At 45.2% G+C, this 20679-nt stretch overlaps 2 protein-coding genes across 2 annotated transcripts; one reads left to right on the forward strand and one right to left on the reverse strand.

Annotated features, from left to right (window-relative positions):
- The first annotated feature begins 2372 nt into the window (after nucleotides 1-2372).
- LOC117853957 (urease accessory protein D) lies at nucleotides 2373-5292 on the forward strand. Its single transcript, XM_034736266.2, has 7 exons — nucleotides 2373-2611; nucleotides 2733-2807; nucleotides 3684-3728; nucleotides 3846-4076; nucleotides 4194-4276; nucleotides 4700-4871; nucleotides 4971-5292. The coding sequence occupies exons 1-7, from the start codon at nucleotides 2438-2440 to the stop codon at nucleotides 5088-5090; spliced, it is 900 nt and encodes a 299-aa protein (XP_034592157.1). The 5' UTR covers nucleotides 2373-2437; the 3' UTR covers nucleotides 5091-5292.
- A 9690-nt stretch (nucleotides 5293-14982) lies between these two features.
- LOC117857443 (protein RGF1 INDUCIBLE TRANSCRIPTION FACTOR 1) lies at nucleotides 14983-18839 on the reverse strand. Its single transcript, XM_034740137.2, has 4 exons — nucleotides 18379-18839; nucleotides 16230-16304; nucleotides 15923-16063; nucleotides 14983-15789 (listed from the first exon to the last, which is right to left on the reverse strand). The coding sequence occupies exons 1-4, from the start codon at nucleotides 18547-18549 to the stop codon at nucleotides 15403-15405; spliced, it is 774 nt and encodes a 257-aa protein (XP_034596028.1). The 5' UTR covers nucleotides 18550-18839; the 3' UTR covers nucleotides 14983-15402.
- Nucleotides 18840-20679: the final 1840 nt, after the last annotated feature.

Below are 20679 nucleotides of genomic sequence, written 5' to 3' on the forward strand. Positions count from 1 at the left end.
ACTCCATACGTTCCAAATTCTAGATTATTTTAATTTTTCTATATTCATAAATATTTGCACACCTAGATATATACTATATTTAGATACATAATAATATCTATAAGGCCCCGTTTGGATCCTTGGAATTGAATTCCACTCTAATAATCATAATTTAGACACAAATTAATTAAGCTAATATAATTGTATGTGGAATATATTTGTATATTATTGTTGGCCATATGAAAGAGATACTTATGTGTTGCATTTCTGCTACATGGAAGCGAGTCGAAGAGCGTGCTATAAGAATTGAATTCCATTCTAATATCAATTTCTATCTCCCACCCTATGAATTTAACATAGGCTTATATCTAAACTTTGGAAAGTTGTGGAATCCCACATTCCAAGATAAATTAGCCTACTCCATTAAATAGATTCCAATTCCTTCAAAATGAAGGGAACCAAACGGGGCCTAAATCTAAAAAACTAAAACAACCTACAATTTGGAACGGAGGGAGTAGGAGAAAGTTTATATTATCTCCTCAAAATATTATGAGAAAATATTATGGAAAGCTAATAGAAATCACATTCCACTTACATCTCAATTCTATGTAACACAAATAAAAACACATCCTTACCTCAATAGAACAACCTGTATTTCCTACCTCAAACAATCATATGAACTCTCGTGGAAGGTGAGTGGGATTTTTGTTTTGGACGCGTCCTCCACCTCATTGGAGCTCGTTCAGCTGCACCAGGATGACACCATTTGGCTCGGTTGTGGTGTACCTTAGGTCAGTCTCTCAGTGCATGGTTTTATTGTATAGTTATCTAGACTGAGAACTAGGTAACTGTGCCAAATGAGTGTTATGAAGATGAAACTCCTGTCTCAGCTGATGAAACTCTCTCTATTAATTACCTTACGAAGTCAGCAATTTTGCTAATGTGGCATTGAATTTAATGCCATGAAACTCTCCATTGAAATTGGCCTTAAGCACAACTGGTGATATAAGCATCGGAAGTGAACGACTTCATCTCATTAAAAAGCATCATGGCGCCCTACTGCCAATCCTATTCTTGATAGCTTCTTAGAATGAAAAGCAAAAAATTTAAACAAACAACGATATTCTCGTGTAACTTCCAAAAACTGGAAGTTCGGAAAAGCTAAGTTCATATGGAAAGCTGGAAAGCTCAATTTTATGAGCTTGTGGTAGTTTTTTAGCTTAGAAAGCTAAACACATCTTCTAAAATCTAGTTTTAGCTTTTTAGAATAAAAAGCTGCAACCTAAACAAATGTGCCTAAAGTAGGAACTGAACCAAAGGCAGATCCACAGCGAGACCAGAGGGCAGCGAGACCAGAGGGCAAGCCCCTCACTACGCTGTGAGCTCTTAAATAGAAGAGAGTAAGAAGTAAAAAATGTATAAAGACAGTATGTTAACATCTATAGCAATATATATATATATATATATATATATATATATATATATATATATATATTAAGAGAGGAATTGTCACAAATATTAAGACGTGTAGATATTACTGACTCAAGCACTTTGATGCCTTTTGATAAGAAATCGCACCACGTCGAGGCCCACACTCCGGTGTAGCACTTTACCTGTACGGAGTTGTTGATATGCTAGCTTGCGTCCGGAGTGGGAGTAGCTTCTCGCCGTCACTCAGGGGCACTGAGGGCTGGAGTCCCCCTATCACTATGCAGTTACAGAGCCTCTAAAAGCCATGGATAAAGAAAAGGAGGAAGAAGAAGAAGATAAAGAGAGGAGTGAGGAAGAAGGAGGAAAAAATCAGCCTCACCCTTGTCGTCGCTGGCTCGTTTGGTACGAGCATGATCGCCGATCCGCTGATGAAGTATGTGTTTGGTTCACGAGCCAAGTGGTGCGTGTGCAACTAATTTTTTTAACTTCATCGCTCTTGGGAAAAAATTAGTTCGCGGGTGGCTCCATCGTAAGTGGGCTTGTACGGTTACCTACAAACATTTAGGACCAGATTTATTCATGAACCATTTTATTTATTCACGAACCATTTCACACATGAACTTAAATAGTACATGCAACCAAACGTATTATTAACATGATAAGCATCATCAGTTTATCACACCTGCCCCCGACACGTCAGCACAACCGAGTCAACCTTACCGTATGGTCGGGTGATTCATAGAGAGGAACAAAAGCTTATTTGAGGCTAGCAATTTGCAAATTTCCGCGGTCAATTTCAAATCCGAAAACACAGCACGTGTGCGTTCTCGGCCCAAACACATCTGCAGATTACCGAGCCCATTCCGCCCTCGGACAGCCTGGCCCGTTGCTGCGGTGGACGATCGAGAACTAGTGCCCGGATTGGGCTTTGCTTCGATCTGCCAGCTGCAGCTAGCAACTGGTTGACCGCCCCCGCCCCATCCGCTGCGTCAGACGGACCAATCACCCCGGAGGTGTTCAGCCGGCGATGGCGGAGGCGGCGACGGGGGCGGTGCGGGTGCAGAAGGTGCGGGGGAGGTCGGCGCTGACCCGCTGCTTCGCCAGGTACCCGCTCAAACTCATCGCCCCCTCCAAGATGGGCCCCGCCTCCTGCGACGCAGTCTGGCTGTACGCCCTCACCTACGGCGGCGGCATCGTCTCCGTGAGTCCGGGACCTCCCCTTTCGATTCTCTACACTTACCGCTGCGCCATTGCTGGGTACTTGCGGTTCAGATGTGGTTGGTGTAGTCTGACGGTTCCTGGTGCTGCGCGCGCCTTTGCAGGGGGATACCATCTCGTGCACGGTCAGCGTCGGCGATGGCTGCACGGCGGCGATCACCACGCAGGCTTCCACCAAGGTATGCCTGCTGCTATTCTGCTCCGTTTCATGCCTTTCTAACTGTTTAGGTTATCAGGTACATCTGGTTCTGGACACGTTAATTACTCTGCTGCTGGTTGCTATGCTTGTAGTCTGTTCTGTTGTAATTTCAGACCCAGATTACTTAATGAAGCTTGACTCTAGGCTTTGTACATAGGCCATGACTGTTTTCTGTGGTCTTGTGATGCATATCAGTTTATGTGGTATTGTGCTGTATAGACTATAGACCCTTAATCAGCAATGTGTGTCCAGTAAATGTATAATGAACAGGAGCCTATGAGCCCTCCTGGTGCACTCTGTTACTGCTTTTGGACATTGAAGCATGCCCTACATGGGTAATATCTTCCTTCGTTGATGGTAGAAACTAGTAATTTTTCATCACGATGAACACAAGAACTAGTGTAACTCTTCAATTGGGAAGCTCTACCACAGGCTGGACAAGATTAAAATGGGGGTATTTCGACCATGAACCTTTCCTTTTAATTTCAACAAAGGAATTAGCTAGCTGATGGCGTTCTCTTTCCATGATTGTTTTGACTAGCAGACTTTGGATCATTCTCCAGCATTTCTGCTTTCTTTTAGCTGAGTTATCATTATGCTTCAGTAGTCATGCATTGACAAGTTCTGTCATCAAAATGTCAAACTAAAGGCCTTGTTTATTTCCTGATTGATAAGTCCTTGTCTAACAAGTTTGTAGCTGAAAATGTCAACTGAAAAGCTACTTTCCTTGAAATTGGTTGTGTATTTCCTGATCAGCAAGTACTTGTGTAACAAGTCCATCACCAAAGATGTCAACTCAGAAGCTATTTTTTCTTAAAATTTGTTTGTGTTTCCTGATTGTGAAGTACTTATGTAGGTGTACAAGGCTGTGGGCTCAAAATGTTCTGAGCAGTTGCTAGAGGTAATGCTTCTCCGGATACAATTGGTTATAGGAATGGCTGAAAACGCCCTAATCTTAATTGCATGCTTAATCTGAAAGCAGGAAACAACATGATTGAGCATTTATTACATGCAGTAGGCCAGGGTTGGAGAAGATGCCTTGCTTGTTGTTATTCCTGAACCTGTAACTTGCTACTCAACCGCTCGGTACCACCAGAAGCAAGTTTTTCAAGTCTCTGCCAATTCAAACTTAGTAGTTGTAGATTGGTTTACAAGTGGTCGTTATGAGTGTGGAGAAAAATGGGATTTTAGCATCTACAAAAGCGTCAACCATATTTTCTTGGGAGATCAGCCTCTCTTTATTGACTCGGTACAAACTCTTGACCTTGTCCTCCTAGCATGTGATTTATTTGTTCAGTCTATCTCTGTTCTGATTTTTTATAATTATAAACATCCCTATTTGAAACATACTTTTATGTATGAGCAGGTTCTATTGGAACAAGGTTCAAGTTGTAGCATTGCCGAGCAGATGCAGGAATACAATGTGATTGCAATGGTTGTATTACTGGGGTAAGGTCAATAGATCATGGTCTCATACACATTTTGCCTTGTGCTGTGTTTAACTCAGTTGGAAAACTAAAAGGTTATGACTTGAATGGGTTTCAGACAGCACTCACTGCCACTGGCCTAGTGTGCATATATCCATTCAGATTAGAACCAATTATTTGTTTTCCGATTGTTACAGTAGTTAGTCTGACAATATCCTATGCTATAGTTTCCTTATTCAGTACAGACCTATTTGCACTGTTACTGTATAGTCTCTCAACTAATAATTCATTCTTCCTGGAGAAGCATTTGTAATTAGTATATTCAAGGGTGCTTAGGATCTTTCAGGAACAAATAAAACTGTTAGAAATCAGGACATTCGTTCACTGACTGCCAGGGTCTGAACCATTTGCTGACCATGATTCATGCATGCTTTCCTTTTTTAAGGCCGAAGCTGAAGAGCATACAAGAACAGATGCAAGCCGAAGTCCGAAAACTGATGTCTGGGCAACTGCGCCCTCCCACATCGGGCGGTAGCCTCTACGCGACCAGATCGCGACCACCGCAGCGTCCCCAAAGGCCACCACTCATCGCCTCTTGCAGCCCATTCGGTCGCACGGTTTGCTGCTGCTCCAACTTACCGCTGATCCTACGATCGTAGCTAATCTGTGTGCTTCGGCTTACCGACACCGGCATCTTTCGACGTTTCTGTCCGCAGGGAACAGGCATGGTCGCTCGGGTAGCCGCGGTGAGCACAGAGCTCGTGTACAGCTTCTTGAGACACCATCTGGCTGCACTGGAGCCCTTCCTCGGTGCTTCCCCTTATGCTGCACCATGAAGTTTACACAGGCGATCGGTCAATCATGATTGTGGAGTTTCATTCACCGATCAAAGTGTCTGATCGTTGCTGACTAGTTCGGCTAGACTGAAAATGTTGGAATTCATTGGGTACAAAACGTGCTCTAAGCAGAACCATGTCGCTCCAATGTGTCCGCGGTGTTTTTTTTTATGAAAAAAACGAAAGCTTGTGGCGCGTTTCATTTTGTCATAACCATGGAAAGCAGTTTGAAAAACACAGGAATTTCAGCAGTAAGCCTACAGAAAGATACGGTGCATCCTTTTCGAATTCCGATCTTCCAAATTGAGCCTCGCCGTGACAGACTGACGGTGCCGAAACAGCAAGACGAGCAGTACACGTGGACGCCGAGGTGGACGCCACGTAGGCGCCACGCGGGGCAACGATGCTGAGGTGGGGCAACGGTAGGCCGTGAGGGCTGAGGGGGGGAGTTGGACGGAGGAGACCAATGGTCAAAAGCGCCGTACAATAATGGAGGGCGTGGGGGTGGGCGAGACCTGAAGCGCCTCCCTTTCTCCTGCAGCTTCAAGCGCCGCAGCAGCGCGCCCAAAGGCCCATCGCGATTGGACCACCCGCCCCCAGCCCTGCTCTCTGCTTCCCAGCGACACAGGGATGACAAATGGAAAACTGGCCAAGATAGACCGATTCCCTATTTGACATCCGAAATTTCAATCTTCTTTATTTGATGCCGGCTCCAAATTTCATACCTTTCATGACACTGCCGTTAATTTCAGAGATAACGGGATGGGATGCAAGTAGGATCTGTCCTTTTGAAAATGTACAGTCACGTTCGTAATGCAAGGATTTAACACGAATTTTGAAAGAAGTTCAGAGAGCGAGAGGGAGAGGATTTTGAAAGGAGAGAGAAAGAGAGAGAGGACACAGTGCATTCTGTGATTCTGTCTTGGTTGGTTATGTTGCATGTGCGAAAGCTGACAAGGGGTGTAGCAAGCAAAGGATGGGGGGAGAAGCGACGGATGAGACCATCACAGCAGCGATGGACAGGAGGGGGTTCTGTGTGCTTGCATCGTGTCAGGTTTTTTTGCCAGGAGGAGGAGGTGGTGTAGCCAGTAGCCCACACGGCAATCATTGGGGGAACCAAGCATGCTTTCATATTGCGAGGTATTTTGGTTATTGCTGCTTCTCCAATATTGGCAAGCAAAGAGAAAGCACACCGCAATACCTCTCGCGTGCTTGTTGCGTTTGTGACTCAAAAGTGTGTAGTATTTGTAAAAAAGGCAGTACCTACGCATCTTGGTAGTGGATGCTTGGATGAGACACTAAACCCTGCATATATATAAATAATAGTATTTTTTTGCAAATAAAAAATGGGTGCGTAATCGGTATGCTAATGCTACGGTATAGCATTTGTTAATAATGATTTAGTTGGTCATCTCGAATTATCACTCTGGGGTTAGTGATTCTCATCAATGGGCTCCATTGCCTTGCAAACATTCAAAATCCATGAAGAACACAAAGGAAATCTCGCGGTTACAAGAAAAAAAAAAGCAAGATTTGTGGTCAACATTGTATGGGTTTGGTTTCAACCCCATGATCTTTTGGGCAACCGAGAAACCAACCCCTGTAGCATGTCCATACATTCGGAAGTTGTCCCCCGATCCGCAGGCATGGTGGCCCCCTCTCAGATCTGGCTAGATTGTCGTCACGCCTGGCAACACGTGTGATGGCAAGTACACAAACCGATCTATCTATCTGACGATTACCGTACAACTATCTGACGATTACCGTACAACAGTATTCGATCGTCCGCTGAATACATGCTCCGAAATAAAAGGCAACAATGAAGCCCTAGGCAGGGAGGGCCACATTCGAAAGGTGCCAACAGGAAGCCATGTTTGGGCACAGGATGAGGTGTGATCACGTTTGCATGGGTGACTTGACCATTCCACAACCCCGGGGTTGGGCCACCATGATCGGCCTCAAATTGTTTGTGTACAGTGGCTGCCAATGTAGAGTGACGAGACCCAACATATGAGACCGGTGGCTCCTCGATGTAGTGTACGCAGTATTTTTACTACTCCACTACAGTATGAAGCTTGGCATTGCATTTCATGCATGGATTGGGCGCATGCACGAGCATGATGGAGGTGGTGATGAGAGGACGCGAGCGGGGGCGAACAGGAGGGGATCTTGGCGGGGCTTTCGCGGACAGGGGCGGCGGGGATCGGTCGGTCGGTCTCGTGCGCGCGGGGGGCCACACGTGCTCGAGTCCGAGCCCGACACAAGCTCATGGTTTCCTGATCCACCGTACGCCTACCGGGTATCAAACTAGCTAATCTTCTATTTATTTGAAAAAAAAACTTATTTCATTATAGTTTAGATCAACAACTACTTCATTACGTCTCCAGTATGTAATACGAATATATTTAAATACATACAAATACCTACTAATAAAGCCGATCTATAATTTGGGGTGGAGGGCGTATTTCATAATACAAATCTAATGATATCAAGGGGTAGTTTGGTTGAAGACCTTAACAAGCCTGCTGACCAAATATTGACCATGACCAATGTGAAAGCAATGAGCAATGACAAAAGTTGTGCTTGATTTGCAGTAGTCAACGTCAATATTTGGCTAGTGCAAAAATTTGGAGTAAGGCATGGCGTTTGAACTAGACAAAGCCAAAGCCTTTTCTTTAAGTGAACTGAGCTTAGCTCAGCCGGTAAACCTGCTTATCAGAATTTGAGTCCTCGACTCGGTACTTGTGCTCGTATTTTTCTGGATTTATTCAAGAATTTAACTGGTGGTACTCTTTCAATGGTAGGCGATGTGCCCGTTGACAGCGAAGCACCAATGATAACTTCGTTACTCTCGGGTATTTGCTTGCTCGGTCTTTCGGAAGTGCTCATAAAGATAAAGTTGCGTGCGTGTGTTCATAGAAATGAGTGTGTATGTGAGCGTTTGTCATATATACTGTGTGATTCGCAAGGAAAAAGTCTTTTTTTAAGAAAAAAATATGGGTTCAAACAAATCTTAAATTACATAAATAGTTTGAAAAATATTGTTGTTTTTAGCTAGTGGAACCAAGAACGAGATATTTTGAAGCCACCAACTAGGGCCTTAGTGAACACCAGAATATAGATAGATGGAACGGAAGCAAAATCAGGTTCTCCAGTTTGCTGGCCCGGATCTCTGCCAACATTCGCCTTCCTTTTCTATTGTGCTGCCCCTTTTCTTTTGGTAAGCCAAACTTTGGCCCCCAAGCAAATGAGGGCCAAAATACATCAGCAAGGCCAAAATTTTGATTGACTTGTAAGCGCATATAACCAAGCTAGTAGCAAGAACCATGTATTAATGGAGCAATTGTTAAGGCATATTCTAATGGAGCTAAATACTCCCATTGTTCCAAAATATAGGTTGTTTTTTACTAATTTAAACTTTTCTAATTTGATCAAATTTATAAATAAAGTACATTAACAGACTTAATTAAAATAATCATGTAATAGCGTTAAATGTTGTGTCCATATTTAGATGCGTTATTGACTGCCAGCAGGTGCCAGCTTATGTATCTTCTAATTAACTTGCATGAAAAATGTTAATGGCCGACATAAAACAGTCTTATAGCCAGAAATTTTGACGCCATCAGATATACCCTTACTAGTACTGTACTTAGCTAGCCACGAAGAGTCAAAACATAAGTCAACAATGGTGTTTTCTTTGTGATCTAGTCATCACCATTAAAGCAGATCCTTGTCTTATCCAAATTATCCCCGCATCTCATCACACATATCTTCCATCCCGCATCCTTAATCATTATATTCCAATTGTTCACTAACCATTAGCAGTACATAAGTTGCAATCAACTATCCTAATAACATCGAACACCAAGAATGATATAAGGAGAATGTCATAAAACATTATAAGAGAATCAAACATCTTGACAACAAACCATAAGTTGGTAAGAAAATGGATGTTGCACTCTAGGAATAAAATTGCAGTTGAATGAACCAACAACCCTAAAATTGATCTAGGAATAGGACTCCATTCGGCACTAAAAAATAGCAAATACAAAGAATATGACAACATATACACACTCACAGCTATAAGTGGAACCCCCCAGGGGCACATGCCCTACTCATTCCTTTTCAATTTTATTATGTTTGGGTCTTTTCTCATGAGGCAACAAAAATCCAATATAAGTTTTTGTTCTAACAAGTATTTCATTAGGTTGCTAGGTATTGTGGCGTCGACCCATTTACGGTCTACAGAAGAAAGGCATGATTTTTTTTTTCTTGGATGATTATTAAGGGTATTAGGACACCTCAACTCTCAATAATTCTGTGTGTAATATTTATTAAAAAATGCTTTTGAATCTTGTCATGCACCTAACACTTGACTGTGTAACACAATGCTGTTACCTCATAAACCAAAATAATGGTGATGTCTCATCGATCCTAACTTTTAGGAAAATATAGGACCCTTTTTCCAAGTGACACTTTGTTTGGGGTTGATCCAGCCAAGATAATTGACTCATAATCTTTCTTCATTGATTAGATTTCACGCAAATAATCGTGGCCCAACTAGAGAGGTGATGGCGTCACAAAACTTTTAAAATAACACAATCATACTAAGTTGGGTGCTCCATCATATGTATATAATATGTACGACGATGTATAGTATTCATACCCGCCGGTACGTGGGGTGGGTTTATGTATAATGCTCCCTCTGTCTCCTAAACGTGTTTTGTCGGGACAAGATTTTGACCTACCATTACTTCATTAATAATAAATTTGTATAAGTAAATCATAATCGTAATCTAGTAACTTCAAATTTGTGTCACAAAAATTATGAATGAATATTAGAGAGTAATTGCTGATAAAAGTTCCTCCCAACGAAGCAAGGAACAAACCTTTAACCTTAAATGAAGGGACTAAACAAACATGATTTACCCGGCTGCTATGGAAAGCTACGGACAATGATCCGGAGTGACACTGGATGATGTGGTTCGAAAGGGAGCTTCCTTCCCGCCGGATGATGTGGTTCGAAAGGGAGCTTCCTTCCCTGAAAGGCCGAAACCGGCCGGCAAATGGAAGCGATGGAGCTAGCTGGTGGCCAGTGTGCAACGGTGCTGCACTTGCACCTCTGAAAAGACGAACGGCTAGCTCCTCGAAACGAGGAAGTTACAGGGGACCAGGCCAGGCGGCGCCCTGGCCAGATGCAGATAGCAGTAAGACCACGCACTTGTTTACTTCCCTCCAAACTACCAACTTTGACACTATGCAAAAAGAAGATTCACCATCACATCAAATTTGCGGTACATGCATGGAGTACTAAATGTAGACGAAATCAAAAACTAATTGCACAGTTTTGTTGTACTTTGCGAGACGAATCTTTTGAGCCTAATTAGTTAATATTTAGACAATAATTCACAAATACAAACGAAACGCTACAGTGTCGCATTTATGACAAAATGTCAATTTGGCACCTTCCAACTTAGGAAGTAAACAAGGACCAGCTCGCCTAGCTGTCCATGGATAAGTTTTCCTTGACGGATCATGGATAGATGGGATGCAGTGCAGGGATGACCTGCAGCAGCCATGCAGGCGCTGTAACTGCGACGTGACAGATCATGAGCCGCTGGGCTGGATGGCTGCTGGATCGGGCGGCCGCCGCAGGATCGGACGTGCATGCCCCGAGAAAGGAAAAGACGCCATAGATTAGCATTTCCGATCCGGTCGTCGAGGCGAGACTCAAAACGAACCGGGAGTTGCGAGACAAGACTCGACGTCCTCGGAAACATGGCACAGCTCTGCTACCTCTGGGCTCCGGCAGTGCCCATGTGGATATTACTTCACCCACTGGAGCTCCCCTCCGACGAGGCACGAAGCAGCCAGCTATATGCATTCAAGCCCTCTTGTCCATCCAACCAATGAACGAATCACGCCCCATCGAGCGGATGAAGAAATTTTGGGTGTGCCTGTTTGGTCCCATCGTGTTAAAGTTTAACACCCGTCACATCGAATGTTTGATGTTAATTAGGAGTCTAATTACAAAACTAATTGCACAGATGGAGTGTAATTTGCGAGATGAATCTATTAAACCTAATTAGCTCATGATTTGATAATGTGGTGCTACAGTAACCATTTGCTAATGATGGATTAATTAGGCTTAATAGATTCATCTCGTGAATTAGCATAGGGTTCTGCAGTTAGTTTCATAATTAGCTCATGTTTAGTTCTTCTAATTAGTATTCGAAAATTCGATGTGACATTGTTAAAGTTTAACAACTTGTATCCAAACACCTCAGAGAAATAGTTTCTTGTAAAGGTGCCATCGTGTTTGAAAAAAAAATGATTACAATGCCAAAGTATTCAAGGTCTCAGGCAAGTCCGGGGTATGGCAATCCGGGTAAGTGTCCATATAAGCAGATTTTGCATTAACTCGGTCTAGTTTTCAAGTACTTGGCAACTTTTATCGAAACAGAATTATCTAGTCAATTCACTTTTTTCTTAGGATAAAATGACCAGAATATCCTCTTAGAGCTATCTTCTAATATTCTTTTATAAGTATTCTTATATATAAGAGTAAATTGAAAAAGGTGTATTTCAAAATACGTAAAGTTCCAAGTATTTTAAAATAAATAAAATGGTAAAATAATAGTATTTAGAAATAAAGGTCGTTACCTGATCCTCAGCACAAATCAGTTGTACCGTACTATCCTTGGCACAAAAGAAATATTTAGGGTGTATTTGGATACACCCTCCTAAACTTTAGTACCTGTCACATCGGATATTTGATACTAATTAGCTGTATTAAACATAGGCTAATTACAAAACTAATTGCACAGATAGAGTGTAATTCGCGAGACGAATCTATTAAGCTTAATTAGTCCATGATTTGACAATGTGGTGCTACAGTAACCATTTGCTAATGATGGACTAATTAGGCTTAATAGATTCATCTCGCAAATTAGCACAGGAATATGCAATTAGTTTTATAATTAGCTCATGTTTAGTCCTCCTAATTAGCATCCGAACATCTGATGTGACACTGTTAAAATTTAGCACATCATATCGAAACACCCCCTTAGAAGCAACAAAGGTTCCAAAATTTTTTTTACAGCCCTACGATGTTGTTGTTCAATTGTTTCGGTCGTGAAAGCTCTTTTTTCGATTCGGTCGCTAGCTAGTTTACATTGGACAATTCCCTTTTATGGTTTGGTTGTCTTTGTCATCATTATCACAAAAGATTTTTTTAAAAAAATATTGCCTTTGTAATCTCTTGTGCAGAGCTCCGATCTGCAGGCCATGGCCATCGCTCGCGCTCGAACGCCGTCTTCGAGAGCGAGCGCACGGCGCAGTTTAGACTAGAGACCGTACGGACGCAAGGCAGTTGATGGGCTGGCCGGCCGCCTGGCCCCAGTGGGTAATTTACAACCAACAGCATTTCCTAGAGCCCAGAGATGATGATTCATCACAGTTCACCCCAAACCTTGGTCCGAGTTGAGTTTACACGGCGTGAAACTTCACTTAATCTTTTTTCTTGAAAAAAAGGAGCTGGCGTGTACACTCGAACACACAACTTTCCAACATTCCGAGCTGTGAAATGTTGTGCTCGCGTACCGAAACTGATACAGGATCGCATCCCTGTCTGTGAAGCAACAGACGCCTCGCGGTCGATCTTCACTCAGAATCTAGAGCATAGAAGTAGCCCGTTAGTAGGATCCAAGGGGAGTGAAGACAATCTTCCGAACCCAGATGCAAATGTACGTTTCTGACCCATTTCATGATGCAAATCTGCGCCTTCTCATGATCAACTAATCTTCATACTGAAAATTACTGATTTTTGTACCGTTCTTTAGTGTAGCTCCACTGTATTTGGTTGCACGTATGGTTATTGAACTGTGCTAGTGTATGGTGTGAGTTCGATTATCTGCTGCATCTGCAGATGCCGAACTGGGTTTTTGGGATGTTCCATGTTGGCATTTTGGCCTGTTGCTCCTGACGGCGTGATGCAACAGCATCAACGACGCCACGCTAAGAGTGAAGCTCAAATTGGCCATATCGCTGGTTATTTATATGACAGTGAATGCAAATATTTACTGTAGCATCATATCTGCTAATCATGGACTAATTAGGTTTAATAGATCCGTCTTGCGAATTAACCCTCATTTATACAATTATTTTTATCAATAGCCTATGTTTAATACTTCTAATTAGCATCCAAACTTGATCCGATATGATCCGGATTAAACTTTAACCTAAGGATCCAAACAGGCTAACTGACTATGTGTCCCCATCATGCGGAACCAGAGGGATTTGCTAGCAATTTCTGTTGCCTGATGGCTTTGATTCTGCTTGGCCTTTTCTCTGATGTGCTTGCTCCAACCCACCGACAGGGCCCGCTGCTCCGAGTGATTGTCGGGATGGATATCACTCGCCTTGGAATTCCCAACCAGTTAAGCAAGAATGGGTTGCTGATGGCAAGTTGCATCGTGTTCGTGTGTACGTTCATGGCTGCTGCTGCAGCTGGGGGGTGTGGCTTGCTACTCTGCTGGGGAGTAGACAAGATCACAAGATGATGCGTGCGCTAAACTGATACATACGGTATGCTGATTAGTTGCCACTTGTGAGCGTGACGGCCATCGACGAAAAAAATTTGCACGGTTTCAGCTAGCATCTACGACGGCAAACTGAGCTTTCAGAAACCGGCGAGTCGGCTCGTGTCAGAATCTATCTCTCTCGTTCCATTCTGAACACATCTCTGAAACTAACCGCACTCTTTCTCTCTCGTTCCTCTCCGATCGCGATACCCGACGCGCTTGCTTCTTGGGCCGCGAGAGGAGAACCCCAGCTGATCGCCTGATCCTGATCTTGTCTCGTCTAAAGAAAAAACTGAGAGAAGGAAGTCAGGTTGGCAACGACTGCTGCTACCACGCACCAGCACTAGTGCTTGAGAAGATCAGTCTAGCTCTTGCAGCTGCAGTGGATCATCTAGATCACTGCTCGAGTTGCTCCATTCTGGATAACCAGCAGGATACTAGCAATATCATATATATAAAAATACGACTGCATGGTGCAGTGTTTTCGTGGCCGTGATGACAAGCCAAACGACAGAACCAAGAATTCCCTGGTTCCGAGACCACTACTGTTGGTCACCCGAAAAGTCACAAGGCTCACAAGTCACGCACAAAGCTATGCTAGCCCCATGAACAAGACGCCCAATGCAATGCCCGCGGTACTATTCTATATTCAGGTTCTTGACTTTTGAGATTGCTGAACCGTCCCGTCATGAACATAAACAATCTCTATTTCCTTGTGTGCTTTTTTCCCTTTTTTTTTTCTCACTTGAGTGCCTTAGAACTACAAGTTCTATGACCATTGCTTTAGTGGTTAGAGTTAAAAGTTCTATCATCACTTAGGCATGAAAAACCGTACAAATCCTAGCATGTGCGCACACTTTCTCCTGATTCATATTACTCGTTAGTTAAAGGTGACATAATAAGGTTTGGCAAAGCTGCTCCTCCCTGCTCGACGAGATGACAGGCATCCAGGTGATACGGGACTAGCATCCCGTTGCATCGGCCATCCCTCTCTCTCTCTCTAGACGGGGGGACACAGACAGTGGTCCATGGCAAAGTGAATCCCAACTGCATCAAACAACCAGGTCACAGGAACCCGATTGAAGAGTTTGGACCGGAGCTGAGCGTGTGCATCACATGCCGGTCGGGTCAAAACAAAGAAAGGGACACACACACACACAGTTTACACTTTACAGCTGCATGTAAGATGTAGCAAACCATGGGAGCCCTCAAACAGCTGCTAAACTCTTAGTAAAAGGCAGCCGAAGATCACTTGAGCTCATGAACACAAAGCAACATTATTGCACACGACATACATTGCTAACAGCATATTCAGTCTGGGGAGAATTTATATATATAGTTGTGGAAGTGTATGCAAGTAACCCTTGTTGCATCAAATACAAAATTGGCAGCCACCTCGTATGGGCCCCGCCTGCAAGTGTGGGCCCACTTACCAGTGCCTACCTAGGCCTGCAACAGGGGAACTGCTTTGCCACCCTCTCTCTCGGAGTCTCATCAACACAACTGCCTTGAGGTGGCCATGGCCCTAGCAAAGCTAGATGATCACAAGGCCAGGACCCTCCCAAAGCAACCAACCAACCGACCCAACCAGCTCTCTCATCGATCTCTCTCTCTACAAGGCTAATCATAAGACTATTACAACACGCTACTAATAGCTACCACCACCATAACTGCAACTAGTACTAGCTATAGCCAGTGATAACGAACACCAGGGTGCATCAACAAGGTGCTTAGGCCAGAGGGGACCTGTGGGGGGCACCCTTCCTCCTGTTGCCGAGCGACAGGACGATCTGGGGGAAGAACCCTCCCCCTTTCTTCCTCTTCGCCGCCTGGCCGCGCCTCGCATTGCCACCATTGCCGACCCTAGTGTCACCATTGTCGCTCGATCCCCCGCCACCGCCACCACCATTGCCATAGTGCTGCGTCGGGTCCTCGAGGATCGAGTTCGGGGTGACCTGCCCGCCATCGGTGTCATCGTCGAGGTCCGAGCCGTCGACGCGGAGGTTCTCGAACCGCGGGAAGGCAAGGTGGTCCGGGTCGGTGGTGGCGCCGCCGACCCCACCGTAATACTGCACGATGTTGGACAGGTCCCCTCCCTGCATCATGACATGATCCACCTGCATACAAATCATATATTGCCATGCAATTGTCATGACGGGAATTCAGCATATCACGGTCACTGAACTGATGCATTATGGGTCATGGTGCAACACTCGTGACAAAGTCCATTGGTTGGTTTGTTTCACTGACCTTGCAAGAGAGGGAGCAGAAATGGAAGGGCTCTTGGAGGATCCTGTCACATGTCAGGCAGACGTTGCCGGAGCCCTTGAAGGGCCTGGACTGAGGCCTCGGCTTCAGGAAGATCACCTTGGCGCTGTTGATCGTGTAGGTCTGCAAGATCAGAGAGGAATTAACATGTCATCAGTTCATCACTTCGAATCTGCAAGCATTATCAGACTACAATAATAGCAGTGATACTGCATTGCTCAATCTGTTTCAGAAACGAAACTAAGAATCTTTTAAGCAAGGTGGCTAATTGTAAATTTGTAGGAATCACCTGAACATAGGAGCAGTCAATGAGCTTCTCGAGGTCGCCAAGGCGGACGACGTCATGGTACACGTAGCGTCGCACCTAATTTCACAAAAAAAACACATAAAAAGATGAAGTCATTGCCTCAAGATTCGTGTTAACTATGCTTATGTAGGCAATAATGCTGGGTTTTAAGAAAACTCTCGTGGTACAACAGCAGTACAACTCGATTGGGTAACAATGTGGCCCATGCTTTGACCGGCCGGGCAGTAGTACCACTCCAGTCGTGATCTTATCACGGGAGACCCGAAACCACGTGCAATGACAAAACTACCCTTGTAGGAGCTTGTCCTCTACCACAAAATCCAAGGCAGTACCGGGGGCATAACGGTAAAAACAGTCGAGGAGGGAGAGGAGGAAGAAGGTTTGGTCAGTAGCAATTCACTGTGGCCGCGAGTGAACAGTGCCGAGGCGAGGCCCCCCGGGAGGAACAGTACTGACGCCTCTGTTTGGTAAAAACGACAAGGCCACCCAGTTACCACGCGCGCGCAGGTAAAAATCTGGATGCCCCGGGGCGGTAACAATTCCTAGGCTGCCGCATTTTTACCACCAGCGCGGCAGGGGGGAGGACGAGCAGGAAATTTTGCTATACATGGCAAAACAGTTTGGATAACCAGGCCTATTAATGGAAGTTCGCACAAACAGCGGATTGTTTATGCAGAATCTAAGCAGAATTCTTCTTAGCATCCTAGGAAATGAGGTCATCATGCAAAGGGTAGTGGGGGAAAAAATTCAATTTACTGTCAGTTCACAGAATTGATTCATGTTGCTTGCGCAGTAACTTTGCAGGCAAGAGGATAAGATCAAGCACCCAAGGAAGGAAGCATATCCATAGCATTTGTGGAAGGCTGAAACACGAATGCTGCTGCTGCGGAATTTTTCATCGTGCAAGACCATGGCTATTTCCAGTGAAAAGGCCAAGCAAAAGCTAAGGGGGGCGGGCAGTAACTCCGCAGCTTTTGCCCCTCCACACTCACAGCAAAGTTACTCGCACCACCAACAAGTCCTGACCGGATTAGTTGCAAGAAAGGAGAAAGTGGCAGCAAGAAGACAAGGAAATTGAAGCGAGAGAGGAAGAACATGACGAAATGACTTGCATGCAAGAGAATTTCAAAGCCCCACCCAGAGAAAACTTACCCCTCCCTCACAGTCAATTCCATTTACCATCCAACCAATTTTTCCACAAATTAAAAGCATGGATTGGTTGTTTTATGCAAATCAATCAACCCCCAATTCAAAGCCTAAAAAGAGGGAGGAAATCAGTAGCTCCTATAGAATGCAAGAGAAATTTCTACCTTCCATCCACAAAATTGACCCCCAAAAAACCAGTTACATTTACCCCTCCAACAATTCCATCAATTTTCCATCATGAACAAGTAGGTAGAACTAGTAAGTAGCAGTCCAAAGCATGGAATTGTTTTTTTGCTCAAATTAGACGACAGTTACATGACCCAACAACAAGAATCATCATCCTCTAATCCAAGGCATGCATGAGCATGAAGCATGGCCCAAAACCTCGCAACGCGACAAAGGCGAGTACCCGAGCAAAGTACAAGGGGTGAATCGACAATTAGCGTAGGGGGGGGGGGGGGGTGAAGGAAGCCACTTTGTGATTCGACGAGGGCACGCAACAAATCAAATCGAAATCAAATCGGAAGGAAATTATGCTTAAACGGGGACCAAATCTTAAGCGAGGGAGGAGGAGGAAGGCGTCCCCGTGAAAAGACAGCACAGGACAAAAACAAAAGCGAGATACACCATCCCCCTCCTCCTCCCCCCAGTAGCTAGCATCTACCGCTAGGCTGCTGCTATACGGCATGAGGATGGATAATTTAAAATTAATTCGGCGAGATTCATCCCCCAGTGCACAGGAACCGAGGCGTCCGAAAGCTGCCGCTTTCTGCGTGCCCCCGCGTGGTGTCAATCCAAGCGGAGACCAGCAGCGAGAATTGCTAGTGTACTAGTGGAAATCGAGGAGGCAGATTAACAGAAACAGGTAGAGGGGACAGATGATCTGATGATCATGCGCCTCCGTGGCAGCAGATGATCCGGAATTGCTCGCGCATCTGCCGCCATGCAGGGAATCCGAGAGAGGGAGAGGAAAGCGGCGGCGGACCTGGAGGAGCGGGTGGTGGCGGTGGGCGGCGGCGCAGTGGGGGCAGATGCTGGCGCAGCAGGCGAGGCAGAAGATGTTGCGCTCGTTCTTCTTGTGGGCCTCGTGCGCGGGGCACGCCACGAAGAAGCTCTCCGCCACCAGGCCGGCAACCCACCCGGGCCTCATCCCCATCGCCGCCGCCGGATCTCTCTCCCTCGAGCTGCTTCTCCGCCGGGAAGGAACCGAAGCCCCCTCCTCCTCGTCGTCGTCTCGGTTTGGTGTGATCGCTCGGGCTCGGCAGGCAATTCCGCCTGTCCCCTCTCGCTCCCTCGCTGGGTTATTTTAGTAGCGGCGGCGGCGGTGGTGGTGTGCGAGAGTGCAAGGAGGAAGCCGAGGGCGTGCTGGTGGTGGTAGTAGTAGTACGTGTGGCTTGTCTCGTAGCTGCGCGTAGAGAGAGAAACAAGAGAGGGAATGCTTCCGTCCATTGGGGGACTATTTATAGGAGAGAGACAGGGAGACTAGAGAGAGAAAGAGGGGCGGGTTTATGGATGAATGGATGATGATGCTCCATCTAATGCAGTTCCCTAATGACTGCATTAGTGATTTTGAATTCACTCAGGCCATGCCATTTTCAAACCATTTTATGTACTACGTGCAGAGTGGAATTCATACCCGCATAAATAAAATTGATGTACCGTGCCATTTGAACTTTGAAGTTCAAAGTTGTTTTGGACGCCAATGAAAAGGGGAGGGAGAGCCAGAAGGCCTGCCTTTTTGAATTTTGATTCCAAGCAGGGTACCGTGCCATCCTGAATTCCTGCTTTACACTGCTCGTCTTGCATGGCTGGTTACCGCCTTGGACGCTAGCGTCGCACCGTACGCATTCTCTGGTCTTGCAGGCGTGACGCGGCCTGCCTTTCGCTTGCAAACTTGAGAGCCCCTCCCTCCCTGCTCCCTCCCATGATCCCATCCATCTCTGTTGGGTTGTTGCCTCGTTGGGAGAGCCGTAAGGGGAAAAAAAAAGGTTTGTCATCGTCACAGCATCTCCGACGGCCTATCCATTCTTGACTTCGTTTTACTCTCCGTGGAACTCGACAAAAAATTCTTCTCCATATTGAATTTTTGACTCTAACAAACTATCCATTTTTCACTCTCTTCAAATCCCAACAGTTAGGTTCCTCTCTAAAAATATATACTCTCCATCCACTCCAACAGCCTCTCCATTTCGCACTACAACAGACTCTTCATTTTGCACGCTCCATACTGACAATTACTTCGCATGGGACCTACAGTTTGGTAAAGCAAATTGACTTGCCAAAGACTTGCCATGTTTGGCAAGTGTGAGGGGAAGTTTGGCAAGTCGGATGGGATGTAAAGTTAGATGGTAACTCTATTGGATCACGATTTCCTTAAATTGTAGCTCGGTAAAGTTGAATAGGAACTCTCCTAGAGTTGCCCTCGGATGATGAAGCCAAATGGTTTCTGCTCGTGCTCATGCTCCACGTTCACCCCGCACAGATTGTATACGCTGCCATGTCTGGAGACACGCATCATTGTTTTCACGGCCGTATGATCGAGTGTCAAAATGGCTCGGAAAGGGGCCACTGATTACGCTGAAGGTTAATTATCTCGTAAGATATATGCAGGTGAACATGTATACATATGTGATGGAGATGGCCGACTAGGCTAGGTAGCTAGGACGTGAGAGTGAGACAGATCAGGGTGCCAAGCTAGCTAAGCCATCTACTGGAGTAGCAGCTGCAGCGCTAACGATCGATGTCTTGCTGCTTGTCTTTGGAATTTGCCTAGCTACGCTGCATGCCTGCGTGTCTGCATGGCTAGGGTGATGGGCAACACGCTGCAGGGCATGCACCTCTGCTAGATCCAGGGCATTGTACAAACAGTTTTTTACCTCTCCACCGTTAGAAAAGGTTAAAAATGGAACCTCTCTGATGGTGTCGCGCTTTTCTCGTGCCGTGAAAATTCTGTCCAAAAGTCCTACAGGGTTATGTGCATCGTAATCATGCATCGCATGGTGGCTTGCTGAATTATCCACATCCACATGTGGCTCGAGAATTTTCACACGAGGGAGGAGAAGCCCACTCATACCAGCGCTCGAAATCACCCGTGCATTCCCCCATGTGGAAGGCCATGGCATATTGGCATGAGTATGTCGTAGCAGAATAAAAAATATACCTGCCTGGATGCCTCCTATCCATCCGGTGCAACGGCACGATGCAGACGGCGGCAATGCAAAATTGTAACTTGCTCTGTTGCTTGGTTAGCGAGGATTCGAAGAAGAAAACGACCGGGCGGATATTC

Source organism: Setaria viridis, chromosome 1 (assembly GCF_005286985.2).
Source record: "Setaria viridis chromosome 1, Setaria_viridis_v4.0, whole genome shotgun sequence".
NCBI classification, from domain to species: Eukaryota; Viridiplantae; Streptophyta; class Magnoliopsida; order Poales; family Poaceae; genus Setaria; species Setaria viridis.

What these genes read in the sequence shown, in the direction of transcription:
- LOC117853957 (XM_034736266.2), top strand. Translation starts at nt 2,438, where the DNA reads ATGGCGGAGGCGGCGACGGGGGCGGTGCGGGTGCAGAAGGTGCGGGGG. An exon ending in ACGGCGGCGGCATCGTCTCC is followed by an intron (nt 2,612 to 2,732) that starts GTGAGTCCGGGA and finishes GCGCCTTTGCAG; the next exon opens with GGGGATACCATCTCGTGCAC. An exon ending in GTTCTGAGCAGTTGCTAGAG is followed by an intron (nt 3,729 to 3,845) that starts GTAATGCTTCTC and finishes TACATGCAGTAG; the next exon opens with GCCAGGGTTGGAGAAGATGC.
- LOC117857443 (XM_034740137.2), bottom strand. Translation starts at nt 18,549, where the DNA reads ATGGGGATGAGGCCCGGGTGGGTTGCCGGCCTGGTGGCGGAGAGCTTC. An exon ending in TTGACTGCTCCTATGTTCAG is followed by an intron (nt 16,064 to 16,229) that starts GTGATTCCTACA and finishes CTGATCTTGCAG; the next exon opens with ACCTACACGATCAACAGCGC. An exon ending in TCTGCTCCCTCTCTTGCAAG is followed by an intron (nt 15,790 to 15,922) that starts GTCAGTGAAACA and finishes ATTTGTATGCAG; the next exon opens with GTGGATCATGTCATGATGCA.